At 33.6% G+C, this 15,506-nt stretch overlaps 1 protein-coding gene and 1 pseudogene across 1 annotated transcript; one reads left to right on the forward strand and one right to left on the reverse strand.

The window, feature by feature from the left end:
• Window positions 1-4,976: 4,976 nt before the first annotated feature.
• On the reverse strand, window positions 4,977-5,942 carry LOC149217582 (uncharacterized). Its single transcript, XM_089390290.1, has one exon. It carries the CDS (start codon window positions 5,940-5,942, stop codon window positions 4,977-4,979), a length of 966 nt encoding a protein of 321 aa, XP_089246416.1.
• Window positions 5,943-8,590: 2,648 nt separating this feature from the next.
• LOC149217583 (peroxidase 56 pseudogene) lies at window positions 8,591-9,268 on the forward strand (annotated as a pseudogene).
• Window positions 9,269-15,506: the final 6,238 nt, after the last annotated feature.

The raw sequence follows: 15,506 nt of genomic DNA on the forward strand, positions 1-15,506 counted from the left end.
GTATAAAATAAATAACAGTCAACCATGGTGAATAATGCTCTACCATGGTCCAACATTGGATTGTGACATAGATTCTCTCAATATGAAAACCAACCATGGTTAACCCTGGTGGAATGTCGCATTGTCACGAATATTTTCTTAATATAAGGATCAATCATGGTTAAGCATGAGTAACCATGTTCGAAGGTCACATTGTGGCAAGGGCTCTCTCAATATGAAAATCAACCATGGTCCACCATGTTTATTTTAGTGTTTATAATATCTATGTTATAAATATATACCTTGGGTTTATAATATTAATCCCTTCGATTTAATATTATTTGCCTGGGTTCATAATCCCTTGGTGTTTTAGTATTAATCCTTTGGGTTTATTATTCGCTTGAGTTTATTCCTAGGGTCTAATATTACTCTCCTCGGTTTAATATTGGTCCCTTGGGTTTATAATCCCTTGGGTTTATTATTCCCTTAGGTTCATAATATCAATCATGGTAAACCATGATCAACCATGGTCAATCATGGCAATCCATGCTCAACCATGCTCAATCAGTTTTGGTAAAATCAATCATGGTGAACCATGGCCAATCATGGTGAACCAGGGTCAATCATGGTCAACCATGGTCGAATGTTGCATTGTGACAAAGGTGGTCTCAATATGAAAATCAACCATGGTCCAATATTGCATTGTGACAAACATTGTCTCCATATGAAAATCAATCATTGTTAAGCACGGTCAACTATGGTCCAACATTGCATTATGACAAGGATTGTCTCAATATCAAAATCAACCATGGTCAACCATGTTTCTTTTAGGGTTTATATACCTTGGTTTTATAAAAATAATGCCCGTGGTTTAGTTTTATTGCCTAAGGTTCCTAATCCCTTGGGGTTTCAGTATTTATCGTGTGGGTTTATTGTTTCCTTAGGTTTATAAAATCAATCTCGTGGGTTTATTAATCTAAGGGTTGAACCATGGTGAGGCATGGTCCAACATCGCATTGTGACAAAGATTGTCTCAATATGAAAATTGGCCATGGTAAGAATTCTCAAACATGTTTATTTAAGGGTTTATAATATTTATCTTAGAGTTTATATACCTTGGGCTTATATTGTTGTTTTTGGTTCAATTTTATTCCATAGGGTTTATAATCCATTGGGTGTTTAGTGTTATTTCCTTGCTTTTATTGTTCCCTTTGCTTTAAAATATTAATCATGCTAAATCATGGTCAATCATGGTCAACGAAGATCAATCTTCATGAGCCATGGTCAATATTGGCCAACCATGGTTGACCATGGGAAGCTGTGTTGTGTGAAATCAATCATGGTCAACCATGGTCCAACGTTGCATGGTAAAAAAAATTCTATCAATATGAAAATCAACCTTTGTCAACCATGGTCCAACATCACATTGTGACAAATATTGTGTTTATATGGCAAACAATAATGGTCAAACATGGTTGACCATCGTCCTATGTCACATTGTTACAAGGATTGTCTCAATATGAAAATCAACCATGGGAAACCATGGTCAACCATGCGGGTTTATAATATTAATCCCTTATGTTCATTAATCCCTTAGGTTTATAATATTAATACCTTGGGTTTATAATATTAATCCCTTGGGTTTATTATTACTTAGGTTTATAATAAAGCATGGTGTTACGTCACATCTTGACAAAGATTGTCTCAATATGAAAATCAACCATGGTCAAACATGCTGCAAAGTCGCATTGTGAGAAAGACTATTATTTCCTTTGGTTGAATGTTATTCCCTAGGGTTTATAATCCATTGGGTTTTTAATATTATTTCCTTTGGTTGAATGTTATTCCCTAGGGTTTATAATCCATTGGGTTTTTAATATTATTGCCTTGTTTTTAGTATTCCCTTTGCTTTAAAATATCAATCATGTTGAACAGTGGTCAATCATGGTCAACCATGGTAGACAAAGGTCAATCTTCGTCAACCATCGTCAATCTTGGCCAACCATGGTCAACCATGGGCATTCGTGTTATGTGAAATCAATCATGGTCAACCATGGTCCAACATTATATGTTAACAAAGATTCTGTGAATATAAAAATCAACCTTGGTCAACCACGATCCAACGTCACATTGTGACAAAGGTTGTGTCGATATAGCAATCAATAATGGTCAAACATGGTCGACCATCATCCTACATCGCATTGTGACAAGGATTTTCTCAATGTGTAAATCAACCATGGGAAACCATGTTTATTTTAGGGTTTATAATATTTATCTTAGGGTATTTATAAATTGGGTTTATAATATTCATCCCTTGGGTTTAATATTATTGTCTTTAGTTCATATTCCTTTGTGGTTTAAAACCCCAAGGGACTTTATAGTCAACCATAGTCAACCATGTTTAGTTTAGGGTTTATAATATTTATTTTAGGGTTTATATACCTTAGGTTTATAATATTAATCCCTTGGGCTTAATATTATTCCCTTGTTTTTATAAAACATTGGGTTTTTAGAATTAATTCCTTGGGTTTATAATATCAATCCCTTGGTTTTATTAGTCTAAGGGTTCATATTCCTAGGGTATAATTTTATTCCTAGGGTTTATAGTATTAATCCTAGGGTTTAATATAAATCCCTTGGGTTTATAATCATGGTCAACGATGGTCAACCATGGTCGAACATCGCATTGTGACAAAGATTGTATCAATATAAAAATCAACTAGGGTAAACCATGTTGATTTTAGGGTTTATAATATTTATCTTAGGGTTTATATACCATGGGTTTATAATATTTATCCCTTGGGTTTAATATTATTTCCTTGGGTATAATATAAATCCCCTTGATTTATAATCATGGTCAACCATGGTCTAGTGTCACATTCTAATAAATATTTTCTGAATATGAAAATCAACCATGGTCCAATGTTGTGTTGCATTATGACAAATATTCTATGCATATGAAAATCAATCATGGTCAACTATGGTCAACAATGGTGCAACGTCGCACTGTGAGAAAGATGGTATCAATATGAAAATCAACCATGGTCAACCATGATAATTCTTGGGTTTACAACATTTATCTTAGGGTTTATATACCTTGGGTTTATAATATTAATCCCTTGGGTGTAATATTATTCCCTTGGGTTTATAATCCTTTGGGTTTTTAGTATTAATATCTTGGGTTTATTATTCTCACGGGTTTATAATATCAATCCCTTGGATTTATTAATCTAAGGGTTCATATCCCTAGAGTGTAATATTATTCCGAACAAGTTGAAGAATCAGATCATGGCTGCATGTTAAATAGGGAGAGAGAAGATCATCCAACAACTATATTTGACTAGAAACAACAATAATAGACCAGGAAATGGCTATATTTGACTACACTGGACCAAAGGATAGGGACAACGACTATATTTGACTTGACTCGACCGACGGATAGGGATAGGGAGAATTACTTTAGATAATTTATAAGTTAGTTATTTTGTTATTAATACTATCAATGAATTGCATTTAATTATTAATTGGAAAGGTTTATTATAACTTAAATCCTTTCAACAATTAACCCTTTGGAGAAAGAATATATTACTATTTAAGATAATATTTATAATTAATTTTATTCAAAGGCTCAAATATTAAAATTATATTATTAAAAGATATGGAATGAATCAATTAATGATTTGTTAGAAGAATAACTAACTTATTTAGTTAAATAACCCAATTTATTTAATAATAACCCTTAATATTATATAAGAAGTAAATGTTTATTAAAAGAAAAACTAATTTTAGTTTTTTAATCATTTCTCTTATAACCCCGAGGAGAAGTGAGATAATATTTATAATTAAAATATTCAATATTGTAATATTATTTGGACTAAATGGTTTATTAGAAGATTAACAAATGAAGTTAGTTAAATAATTTAATCTCTCTAATTAAAACCTTTAGGAGAACGATTGTTGATAGTTATTAATAGTTGTTGAGAAATAGTTATAATTATATAATAATAATAATAATAAATAATAGTTATAATGTTAACTAACCTATAATAATAATAGTTATTATAATAATAATTAAGTTAATTAAAAAGGAATTATAATATATAATAAAAGTTAACGAACCTGCGCTTATTACCAAACCGACAAGAAATCAAATAGCGAAGACGAACATACTAAAGGACAACACAAGGGGCGGGGACAAGGGGTGGGCTAAGAAGAAAGGGCAGGGATCCAACAGCTACTAATTTTCTAGGCATCGTCCCTATTGAGATTAATCGGCCTCTTTTCAATTTCAATGGCCTCCCTAAATTTCCAGTGATGAAAAGGGGCAATCTTGGCAATAACACAAGCCTCCTCAATGCATATGTGATTTTTAGTCTTTTCTGCGTGTTCTGCCAAGGTGGAAGAACGGATCCTCCCATGTTATATGTCAACTGAGTGCTCATGAATTCTTTGATGAATGGAGTGCCCTGTCTCACCAATGTAGGGGTTCCCACAAGAACAAGGAATAACGTAGACGCCTTTCATGTCCTTGGGTTCAATAGGGTCTTTTACTAACCTAAGGGAGTTGCGTATGGTATTAAGGGGTCTAAAGGTACAGGGAATATCATGCTTCTTAAGGATCCTCACAATCTTATCAGTGGTCCCTTGGATGAATGGGAGATGAACCCCTGATACCCTATCCTTATGGTCTTTCTTAACTCTAGGACCTTTGCTGGCTTTTAGGAAAGCTTTGAGGCCTTAGTGTCTACTATAACCATTGTCAACAAATACGTTAAGAAGATGGTCTTTTTCTTTCTCAAGGTTCTTTTCATCGGAAATCCTAATTGCACGAGTCGCAAGCGTGTTGAGGACACCCATCTTTTGAGCAGGGAAATGATGGGAGTTGGCATGAAGGTACTGCTCTGTATGGGTTTTCTTCCTAAACACCTGGTGGGAGAAAGAACCATCTCGTTTTTAGAAAGGAGAACATCAAGGAAAGGCAAACATCCATTAACTTCCTATTCCATAGTGAACTTAATCAATGGGGATTGATGGTTGAGATGTTGGAAAAATAGATCTAGCTCTTCCTGGCCGTGAGACCAGATGACATTTGTGTCGTCAACAAATCTCTTCCATAGCTTTGGTAAGAGAAGGGAAGAGGCTAGAGATCTAGATTCAAAGTCTTCCATAAAAAGATTAGCAATGACCGGAGACAGGGGGGAGCCCATAGCAACCCCGCAGGTCTGTTCATAGAATTCTCCTTCGAAGCTGAAGAAAGTCGAGGTGAGACAGATTTCGACCAAATGTGCGGTATCCAGATTGGTTAGGCAGTTGATGACTTCAATGGCCTCCTTTATAGGAATGCAAGTATAAAGGGATACCACATCAAAACTCACCAGAATACCCTCCAGGTCGTACTTTATGTTTTTAAGCTCATTGACAAAGGATGAAGAGTCTTTGATGAACAGCTCTGTAAGGCCAACAAGGGGTTTAAGCTTCAAGGCCAGATACTTAGCTAGGAGGTAGGTTGGACCACCTATGGTGTTGACAATGGGTCTGAAGGGAGCCCCTACTTTTTGAATCTTTGGGAGACCATAAATTTGCGGAGTGATGGGGCTACTCTCAATAGGCTTATGGCAAAAGGAACCCACAGAATTATTGGATTTAATCGCAAGAGTGACAATTCTCGAGATCTTTTTTAGGGGATTTTTGCTAAGTTTTTTATAGCTGCCACTATTACAAAGATGGTCCAACATCTTCTGGTGATAGTCTTGCTTGTCTAGGATGACAGCAGCCCCACCTTTGTCAGCTTTGAGAACCACGATGTCCTTGTTATGGTTCAAGGATTTGAGGGCCTCCAACTTGGCTTTACTAATATTGCATTTAGGGGGCTTAGCCTTCCTGAGGACTACAACATAGTCTTGGCTTATAGTGTCTTTAATATTATCCGGCAAGTTCCTAATTCCAAACTCTACGTCACACATAATGTCTTCGACCAGAATTTTTCTAGGGGCAAGGGCAAAATTCAAACCTTTCTCAAGGAGGCTAAACACTGAAGAGGAAAAAGAAAAAGAGGAAAGATTCACCACCTTATTATTATTAGAAAGAAAGGGAATATTATTATTATCATTACTCTTATTATTGTTATTATTTTTCGAATACTCAATCATATTATACTTTGTGTTATTAGTATTAATCTTATTGTGGTTAGATTCTCTATTACTATTTTGTATATTAATGTTATCATAACTAAATTTTATATCGTGAATATAATTATTATTATTATTATTAACAATATTATTAATATTATTATTAATTATAATAATAATTATTATTATTAACAATATTATTAATATTATTATTAATTCCATTATAATTAGTAGTTATTCTTTTATCCATGGTATTAATTAATATATTATTATTAACATTATTCTTATAAATATTATTATTAGTCCCTGCCTGGGACTAATAGCGATCGATCGATAGTTGACCAGCGATTAATTAGCTTTGACCAAGTAATATTTCCCGTACATGTCACGTTTAAGCCAATGTTTGAAATAAAATTTTCTCCCCAATAGATTTTTATCCAAAGTTTATGTTTCGACCTCTTATTGTCAGCAGCACGGTATACTTTTTTGAAAACTTAGGCTAAAGAGTTTGGAGTCACCTGTATACTTTTTTGAAAACTTAGGCTAAAGAGTTTCAACTCGCCTATGTACGCCTGTGTAGTTTTCTTAAATAGGCTAGTCCCACGTACGTTGTAGTTTCGAGGTCCTTTCCACATGTATATCACGGCTCTTTCCACATGGCTATTAGCATGCAAGGCCCCTTCCATATGGCTATTAGCGTGCAACTTGTAAAATTCTTGCAAGAGAAAGGGCCGTATAAAACCTAAGACCGTTTGCCTCATTTAGTATTCTCAAGATCTTTAAGGTATCTGGGAAATTTAAGATAGCAGATAAAGACTGATGTCCTGTATGATATTCAAATATCTGCTCGGCCTTTCCTTGGAGCAGGCTTTGACATTGCTAGTATTATCATTTTCATTTTAATATTTCCATCTGCTCAGGATTTACCTTGTGTACTTTCTCCAAGTGGCTACATACTCCCACACAACAAGCAGAGCCCGGCCTTTCCTTTGGAGGATAGTTTGACATGACCAGTATTTAAAAGGCAGAGACTGGTACGAATGGCCAAATAACCATTCAAAATATTTCATCTCCAACCACGTCTGACCGCAGGTAGAATTCACTTGAATCTGTAATTTTCATATTTTTATCATGAAAGAATACTGAAATGCTTTTGTTAAAATTTTTAGTATTGCTTAAAATATTTTATAAAACATGAAATTTGGAAGAGTAAGTCACTCGTACGCATGTGTACATGAGCACTCATTCTGGTTTTTCCCCTGCGAAAGTTCTGCACTTTGCAAGTAATTCTTCTTTCCTGTTTTCAATTTGCTTTCAATCTGCAAGATGTAGACTTAAACAACTCATAACACAGAAACTAAAAGAAAATATTGCGTGTTTATTTTGTAATTCGTATTTTGTTGATCTTAACGGCTAGTAAACTTTTTCAGTAGAATTTGATAATGTGTAGTTTGATATTTCAATATTGAATAATAGTTTATATTACTAAAGAAATTATCTAACTATGCCACTAAAGAATGTATGTAACTCATGAACGGAATCTTTTTAGCACTTTCGTACCACTTTATAATTTTTATATGTTGTCACACTTAATAACATGTTTCCATTTCAAAACAGAGTTGTTAATAGGTTCATTTTACATATGGATCTTGCGATTCCGGATCAGAGATTACGACTTCAAACATGTTGTAGTTTTAAAATTCCTCGACAGATTTCCATTCATGAATCATGGACTGCCATTGAAGATCCTGTTTCTATTCACTCTGGACGCCCAAATTAACCCTTTTCTAACACATTAGATTAGCAGAACATTTATATAGAAAAATAGAGATTTGAAAACCCTTAGACTCCAGCTTCATCTGCATTAATTAGTTTCAGGTATTTGTTCACATAGATATTTTGCAATACAAAAATGCATACCAAATTGTAAAATGAGGTACTCTTATGAGGTTGTAAACTTTCAGAAGTTCAAAAATAATCAAAACTTTACTTTTCTTATTTAACTGTGCATCGAAAACAAAAACGATGTTGATTTCCAAATTTTCGAAGATTGCAGAACTTGCATTCCCAGAATTAAAGAAAGGGTTTTTTTTTTTTTTTTTTTTTTTCCAGTCCTTTAAGAGGAACCCAAACAACGGATAAAGGACCAACATGTTGCATCTAAAACCCTCATGAAATTTCTCTTTCTTCACTTTGAGAGTTTATTGTGTGCTTACCTGGTTTGTGCATGGCAAAGTCTCCTGGTTTGATGACAAGGCCAATAGTTCTTGAATTTTGACTGCTCACATTGTCTTGTTTTCTACTTGCACAAACCAGAGCGAAATTCATGGCTTGAAGGCGACCCTTGGTAAAGTGATACATCTTGTGGTTGTTCGAGAGAGCTTACCCATCCGCCTCCCCCTAAACTGTACTTGCAAGTTTCCATTTCCCACGACAACACGAGAGGCAGATCCCTACAGAGCTTCATCAAACGCCCGCCTATAATGGCTGTGCGACATGTTGGACATGCAAAAGAGACGGGTAAAGACGTTGGGTATGCAAGAAGGATGAGAGGTAGGCAGGTAGTAAAATTGTGGGCCCACGGGATTTTGCATGTTGAAGACTTAGTTGTTCCATCGGGTAACTCCATATCTAATCTCGAACTAAATATACACAAATAAAATTCAAAATGGTATATATCTATATATATATATATATCGATCTCGCAATTTTTCTGCTATATCTAACAAATTAGGTTTTGATTGGGTAATGCTGTAGGTGGACATACTATCGGAGTCGGACTGTGCAATTTCTTCAGCAACAGACTCTACAACTTCACTGGGAAAGGTGACATGGATCCCTCCCTGGACAAGTCCTATGCAGAGGAGCTCAAGACTAAGTGCACGAGCTTAGCTGACAATAAAACCACAGTACCAATGGATCTCGGCAGCTCTCTCAACTTCGACAGGCATTATTACAGTACTCTAGAATCAAACAGAGGGTTATTCCAATCAGATGTCGCGCTTCTCACTGACTCCACTTCCAAAAATATTGCCGAGAAGCAGTTAGAGGGAGACAACTTTATTCAGAACTTCAAAATCTCAATTCAGCGAATGGGAATTATCGGAGTGCTTACTGGTAGTGCTGGGGAAATCAGAAAGAGGTGTGCCTTTGTCAACTAAGGAACAAGATGACTAGTTGATCATAATACTCTCTGGCTAGTTTAATTTTTAATTCCTGTTCTGTTCCTTACCTGGTTACCTAAGAAATAATCCCTACCAAATAACGAGGCTTCAACGGTGGCAGGTTTGGACATTTTCATGTAATAATTAGACGCTCAAATTTTCGTTAATTGCTAAATGCTTGTCGGTGGGGAAGTTTCTGTACTTATTTTGAATAATGCTTACGGATATTTCCGTAGATTAGTTTCTATATTAATAATAAACAATGCTTAGTGATATTTCGATGTCTTCGGGGAATGAGTACTGGTGGACAAGACTGTTGTGTTTTTTTAAGGCATTGAGTAACTATTCCATGTTTTTTTGGTCGAAATTTTGTGAAATAATTTTGGATTAAATTTTGATTTTTTGTTTTAAAAATGTGTTTTTAATGTGTAAATTATATTATAGCATAAAATTTGTTACTCAAATTTGTTATTTTATAAAATTTCAATTAAATCCGAGAAAAATTATATTTAAAAAACTCTCAAACTAAACAAATACAATAAATCTATATCGAATTACTTCATTTATTAGTTGTATAAGTTTTTTTTATTTTTTATTTAGTTTCTCTAAATAAATAATTGGTAATTTGATTTGAAAATTAACAAGATGATGATAACTGAATTTAATTAAGATTCAATATAGTTTGAGATGTAAAAAATAAAAAATTGTTTCTAAATTTTAAAAATTTTATGTTTGAAAAATATCAAATATAGCATTTCAAATTCACTATTAAAATAAAAACATTTATAAAATATTACTGTTACATATAATTTTAAATTTAACCATTAAGAAAAAGAAATTTACTTTCACATGAAGGTTTAGTAGGAATAATATTTATTTTTCATAGACAAGATAGAAAATAAAATTCGAGGGTGGTTGTGGTTGGAAATAATAATTTCTGCAGTATGGAGTGCAGTTTATATTTAGAGTCTCAGATGATTTGAATTACTATAAGATTTTTAAAAGCTCCGTCTCTCGCAGATCTGAATAAGGACATCTAAGTTCTTCAGTTGTGTATATACCCCATCTGAGTATTAGCAGCTTCCATGGGTTCTCTCTTGGTGCCGGAGGCGATAGGGGTAATAGAAAGTTTATAAAAGCAAAGCGGGACAAGACAAGGAGAAAGTAATCTCACAATCTTCTTGGACTAAACTGCTGGTTGATATTATGTATATTCATATGAGCTGCTTCAAGTTTCAAGGGTGGAATAATGGGCATAATGGTCCATGATTTCTGCACATAAATTTTTGGAGGGAACACCACTTGGAACTACGGTGATGTTGCAATGTTTACTTCAAAGTGCTTGTTACTTGCATGAACTGGACTATTGGCAGTTAAGAAGGCAAAGTGGACTTTTTATTATCCGAAGTGTACCGGCTATTCCTCTTTGATGTTTCAGGGAGATCTTGAGAATCTAGTCGAATATTTTTTATTTTTTTTAAATCTAGTAATGATATTCCAGGACAAGCATATTTTCATATGCATGTAATTATTGTTAGGAAAGCAATAACAGAAGCCTCAATTCTACAAATAATAATATTATTATTATTATTATCCAATTTTAAGGTCACAACTACTCCAGACACCAAATTGGTGTATGAGAACCCCCTTGTTTGTGGGACAAGGGACCCACCTCCACTCAACGATTTGACTATTAAGTCTACAAAGGCGTTCATACTCTACCCCCTCTGTTTTTGAACCTGTGACCTCTTAAGAAGAAACACATGCTCTTAACCATTAGGCCCGCTCAATAATAATAATAAATTAAATAATTATTTAATATTAATTAATATTATGAATTGATTACAATAAATATTTCATTATATGAATTAATTAATTATTATTAATATTTATTAACTAATAATAATAATAATAATAACAATATTAATGATATAATATTAATAAATAATTAGTAATAACAATATTATTTTAAAATGATTATAGTAATGATTTATTAGCATTATAATTAATAATAATAATAATAATATTTTTATTATAGTATTTATTTATTTATTATTATTATTATTTTATTATCAATATGAATATATTAATATTGAATTTATATCATTAATGTTTATTAGGGTTTTCCAACTATATTTATTAATGTGGTTGTCTTTATAATATTAACAATCTCTAGGGTTTATTAATCCCTTGGATTTATAATATTAATAATCATGTGGGTTTATCAATCCCTTGAGTTTATAATATTAATAATTCCTTGGGTTTGTAATTTAATAACTCCTTTGGGTTTATTAATTGTTTGAGTTTAAAATAATAATTCCTAGGGTTTATTAATTCTTTAGGTTTTTAATACTTATCCTTTGGGTTTGTTGATCCCTTAGGTTTATAATATTTATCCCTTGGGTTTACTAATTCATTGCATTTATAATATTAATCATCCCATGGGTTTATTAATCTCTTCTATTTAAAATATTAATTGTTAGGGTGTATTAATAATCCCATGGGTTTATTAATCCGCTCGGTTTAAAATGTTAATTGTTAGGGTTTATTAATCCCATGTGTTTTTAATATTGATTCCTTGGGTTTGTCGATCCTTTAGGTTTATAATATTTATCCCTTAGGTTTACTAATTCATTACGTTTATAATATTAAACCCTTGGGGTTTATTAATCGCTTTGATTTATAATATTAATAATTTCTTTGATTTATAATTTAATCTATTCGGTCTACTAATCTTTTTGGTTTAAAATATTAATTTCTAAAAATTATTAATGTTTAGGATCAATATTTAAAACACCGAGAGATTAATAAACCCTAGGAATTAATAAACCCTAAGGTTTAATATATGATAATTTAAAGCATAAGGTTTATAATACTAAACCTTAAGACTTAAATTTGATAATATATTATTATTACGTATTATATTAATAATAATTATTATTAAATTATTATATATTATATTGGTTAGTAATAGTATAATATATTTTAGTTTAATATATAGTTTATATACTCAAAGTAAATATATAAAATTTATTGATAATTATATTAATAGATATATAATAATCTGTGAAAAATAAATAATAAATAAATGTTATTATTATTATAATAATGATGAGAAATAATTAACTTGGTTGGTGAGTTGTGAATATACGACTGTCTATATCAACTACATTTAGCTATAACACGAAAATTGTCTGAACTTGTTGTAAAATAGAAATATGAAAGACTTATAAACACATTTCAAAACCAAGACACTCGAATAATCATCAATTCTTTAAACTTTTATAAGCTTCATTGATTTCTTCACTGGTTTTTAAGTTGGTCCTGACTCACCATCGATACTATGGATCTCACAGAAGGTAACATGTGGCGTAATCCTACCCCGTGGTAATCTAGTGCGCTGCTTATGCATAACACGATGACACGGATAACCAGAGATGCTGAGTGGAACATTATTATTTCTTCTTCATATTCCTCCAGGCCTGGAATTTCAAATCTCTTTTGCCTGTCAAATGAAAATTTAATGACGTTTTTATATTTTTCATGCCTTTCATTATACGTTCTATGTAAATTTGTGAGTGTCAACTTCCTCTTATAGGGAAACTCTCTTTCAAATACTCTAAATCTCCTTATACCACAAATAGGATGGTGAGTCAAAATCTCCTTATACCACAAATAGGATAGTGAGTAAATATCACTCACTGGATCTAGTGGCAAGAGCACACTTAATTTCTATTTCTTCTTCAATATGTTGAGATGGCACAATAATGGGATGGGCCGAAGGGACAGTACTAAGGATTGTTCTATATCGAAGCCACAATTTTGGCTGGAAAACAGCAGGAATCAAAATCTTAGATTACAGTGGAAATTGATTTATGCAGAAACACAAGCTTCAAACCAGAGACAATTCATATCATCTGACTCGTGAAATCAAGTTCCTCCCATAAATAACTCCCACATGAAGCTGAACATGGCCTTTGTACATCTCTAAAGACAGGAAAGTGAACAATGTAAACACATTTAAAAGTAGAAAGTTTGTGTACTGTATCATTTGAAAACTAAAAGACAGCAAATGATTCAATTCAAATACATTGCCAAAAAAAACTAAAAAATACAATGAAAATGTAAATTTAAATGCAAGTGTTCCTACTTAAATGCCACATAGGCAGACATGAAACAAAATCCAGCCTATGAAACTTTAAATTAAATTTAAATAAAAAATTGACCAAATTATAAAATTAATTTAAATCCACACTTTGCTAACGTTTAAATTAAATCTTAATCCACACATTTCAAAGAGTTGCAAATTAAATTCATACCCACACTTCGCAAGATTCAAAAGTAAAACTAACGATAAAAACCAAAAAAAACTCACCTCTGCCGTTTTCGAAGATCAGGAGAGGAGGACACTGTTTTCAAAGATTAGAGGAGAGGAGGAGATTGAGTCTGCAAATCAAAAAAATGGGGCAAAATAGTCCTCTGCTTAAGCAGTTCTTCCTCTGCTAAAAAATATATATCGCCCTAGAAAATAAGAAATCTGTGCCTTGCCCTTAAATTTGAATTACTGACCATTATTTAATTTTTAAAAAAATCATTACACCAAATCCGTCCTTTCTTCTCCATGTGGAATAATCTAGGGAGCCACCGAGGTGAGGTTCACTGAGCCTGTACTCCCTCATTCCCCCCTAAAATTTATGACGGGCAATTGAGATACCTGAACGTCAAATTTACGGTTTGAGATTTTTTTTAACCGTCATTTTATACGTTTGAAAAAAAAAATGTGCCGTCAAATACGTTTAAAAATGGAAAAAACGTTTTGTGGAACGTCAAATTCCAGGCCTGGATTCCTCATTTGCTTTCCAATTATTATTTCTGCATCTTTCTGTTTCCGTGCCGAGCGACCAACCAATTGCTTCCTTTCCTTTCCTTTGGTCTCCTCGACAATAAGTCGGATTGGGTGATGCACATTGCCAAGAAATTATTGAGTGGGAATATCTTAAATGAAACAACGTGAATTACTTTGTCGTTGCCATGCCCTCCACATGCATTTGCAGATACAGAGACATGTCGTGATGCTAAAATCTGGCTTTAATCAAGCATGATTCTTTATGTCGTTGGAAGCGATAGAGTGATGAGGCCTTCACATCATATATAGAATGCCCGTCTATGCATGTTGCTGAGCATGGAGACACACGCTCCATATGCAAGGAACACACACGGCTGGCTTAAATTACATTACAGATATTCTTTCTGTCCACCATGTGTTCGTACCTATTCTCGTGCTCGCTGATTCGGACGGATGTGTACACTGTAAACTGAGTTGTATTAATATGCCCCTTCGATGCTCCCAGAGGCAAGAAACCACAAGCGCAGTTCTATAGAGAGAAATAATCAGATCCCGATCCTAAGACGGAGAAAATTAAGCGATCGAGCATTGATCGCAATCATGAGTTCTTCTTTCATTTCTCATGGAGCGGCTCTACACTCATTCATGCTTTCTGCTGTTCGTAGCCATGGCAAGCATAAGAGGTCAAGGAGCATGCCAACTTCCAGAGTGCACCCCATCCTGGCTGATTTTTGTCGAAATCTAATTTCAACTGCGTACGTACAATGCCAAAACCGCTCCTCCAATCCACTTGACATTTCGGACCGCTTTTGCGGTGAAAGCAGTTTCCGGACAGTCGAGTCCGATCCAACAAATTTCCTCCACGCGTCCAGCACTTTTTGCAAAACCACCTGCCATATCGGAACGTAATGTTCGGTAACAAGGGGCCTTCCGATATTCATTCCAGCCGTCCGATTGTCTTCATCGTTCTCCGTCGTCCATCAATCAAAGTTGCATACAAGCCTGCATTAAATACATTGCATGGATTAAAATTTTGGTTGACCGCCGATAATAATTTAATGTATTAATTGTGCCCGTAGAAAGTAGATAAGAGTTTTTAGTTTTAATATTTTTTTTATGCAGTTGACCATTGTGAAAGTGTGAGCTCGCGGCAGCGAAAGAAAACAGGGGGAGCGCATATGTTTTAAGAAATGGTTTTTATGAGTCGACCATTGTGTGAGGCATGTAATGTATCGCACAGCAGTGCGTAGAGTGAAGGAGTGAACACACAGAGTTGCGAAATATAAAAACCAGAGTTTTGTTGGTTGCTCAAACAAAGGGAAGAGCGAATGAAGATTTGTATAGTGTGAGCAAAGATTTTTTTTTTGTGAATGTAATGTAAAAATTTAC

Source organism: Pinus tabuliformis, chromosome 1_1, assembly GCF_031772625.1.
Source record: "Pinus tabuliformis cultivar Carrire ecotype Pingquan chromosome 1_1, CPIR1, whole genome shotgun sequence".
NCBI lineage: Eukaryota > Viridiplantae > Streptophyta > Pinopsida > Pinales > Pinaceae > Pinus > Pinus tabuliformis.

What these genes read in the sequence shown, in the direction of transcription:
- LOC149217582 (XM_089390290.1), bottom strand. Translation starts at nt 5,942, where the DNA reads ATGTGTGACGTAGAGTTTGGAATTAGGAACTTGCCGGATAATATTAAA.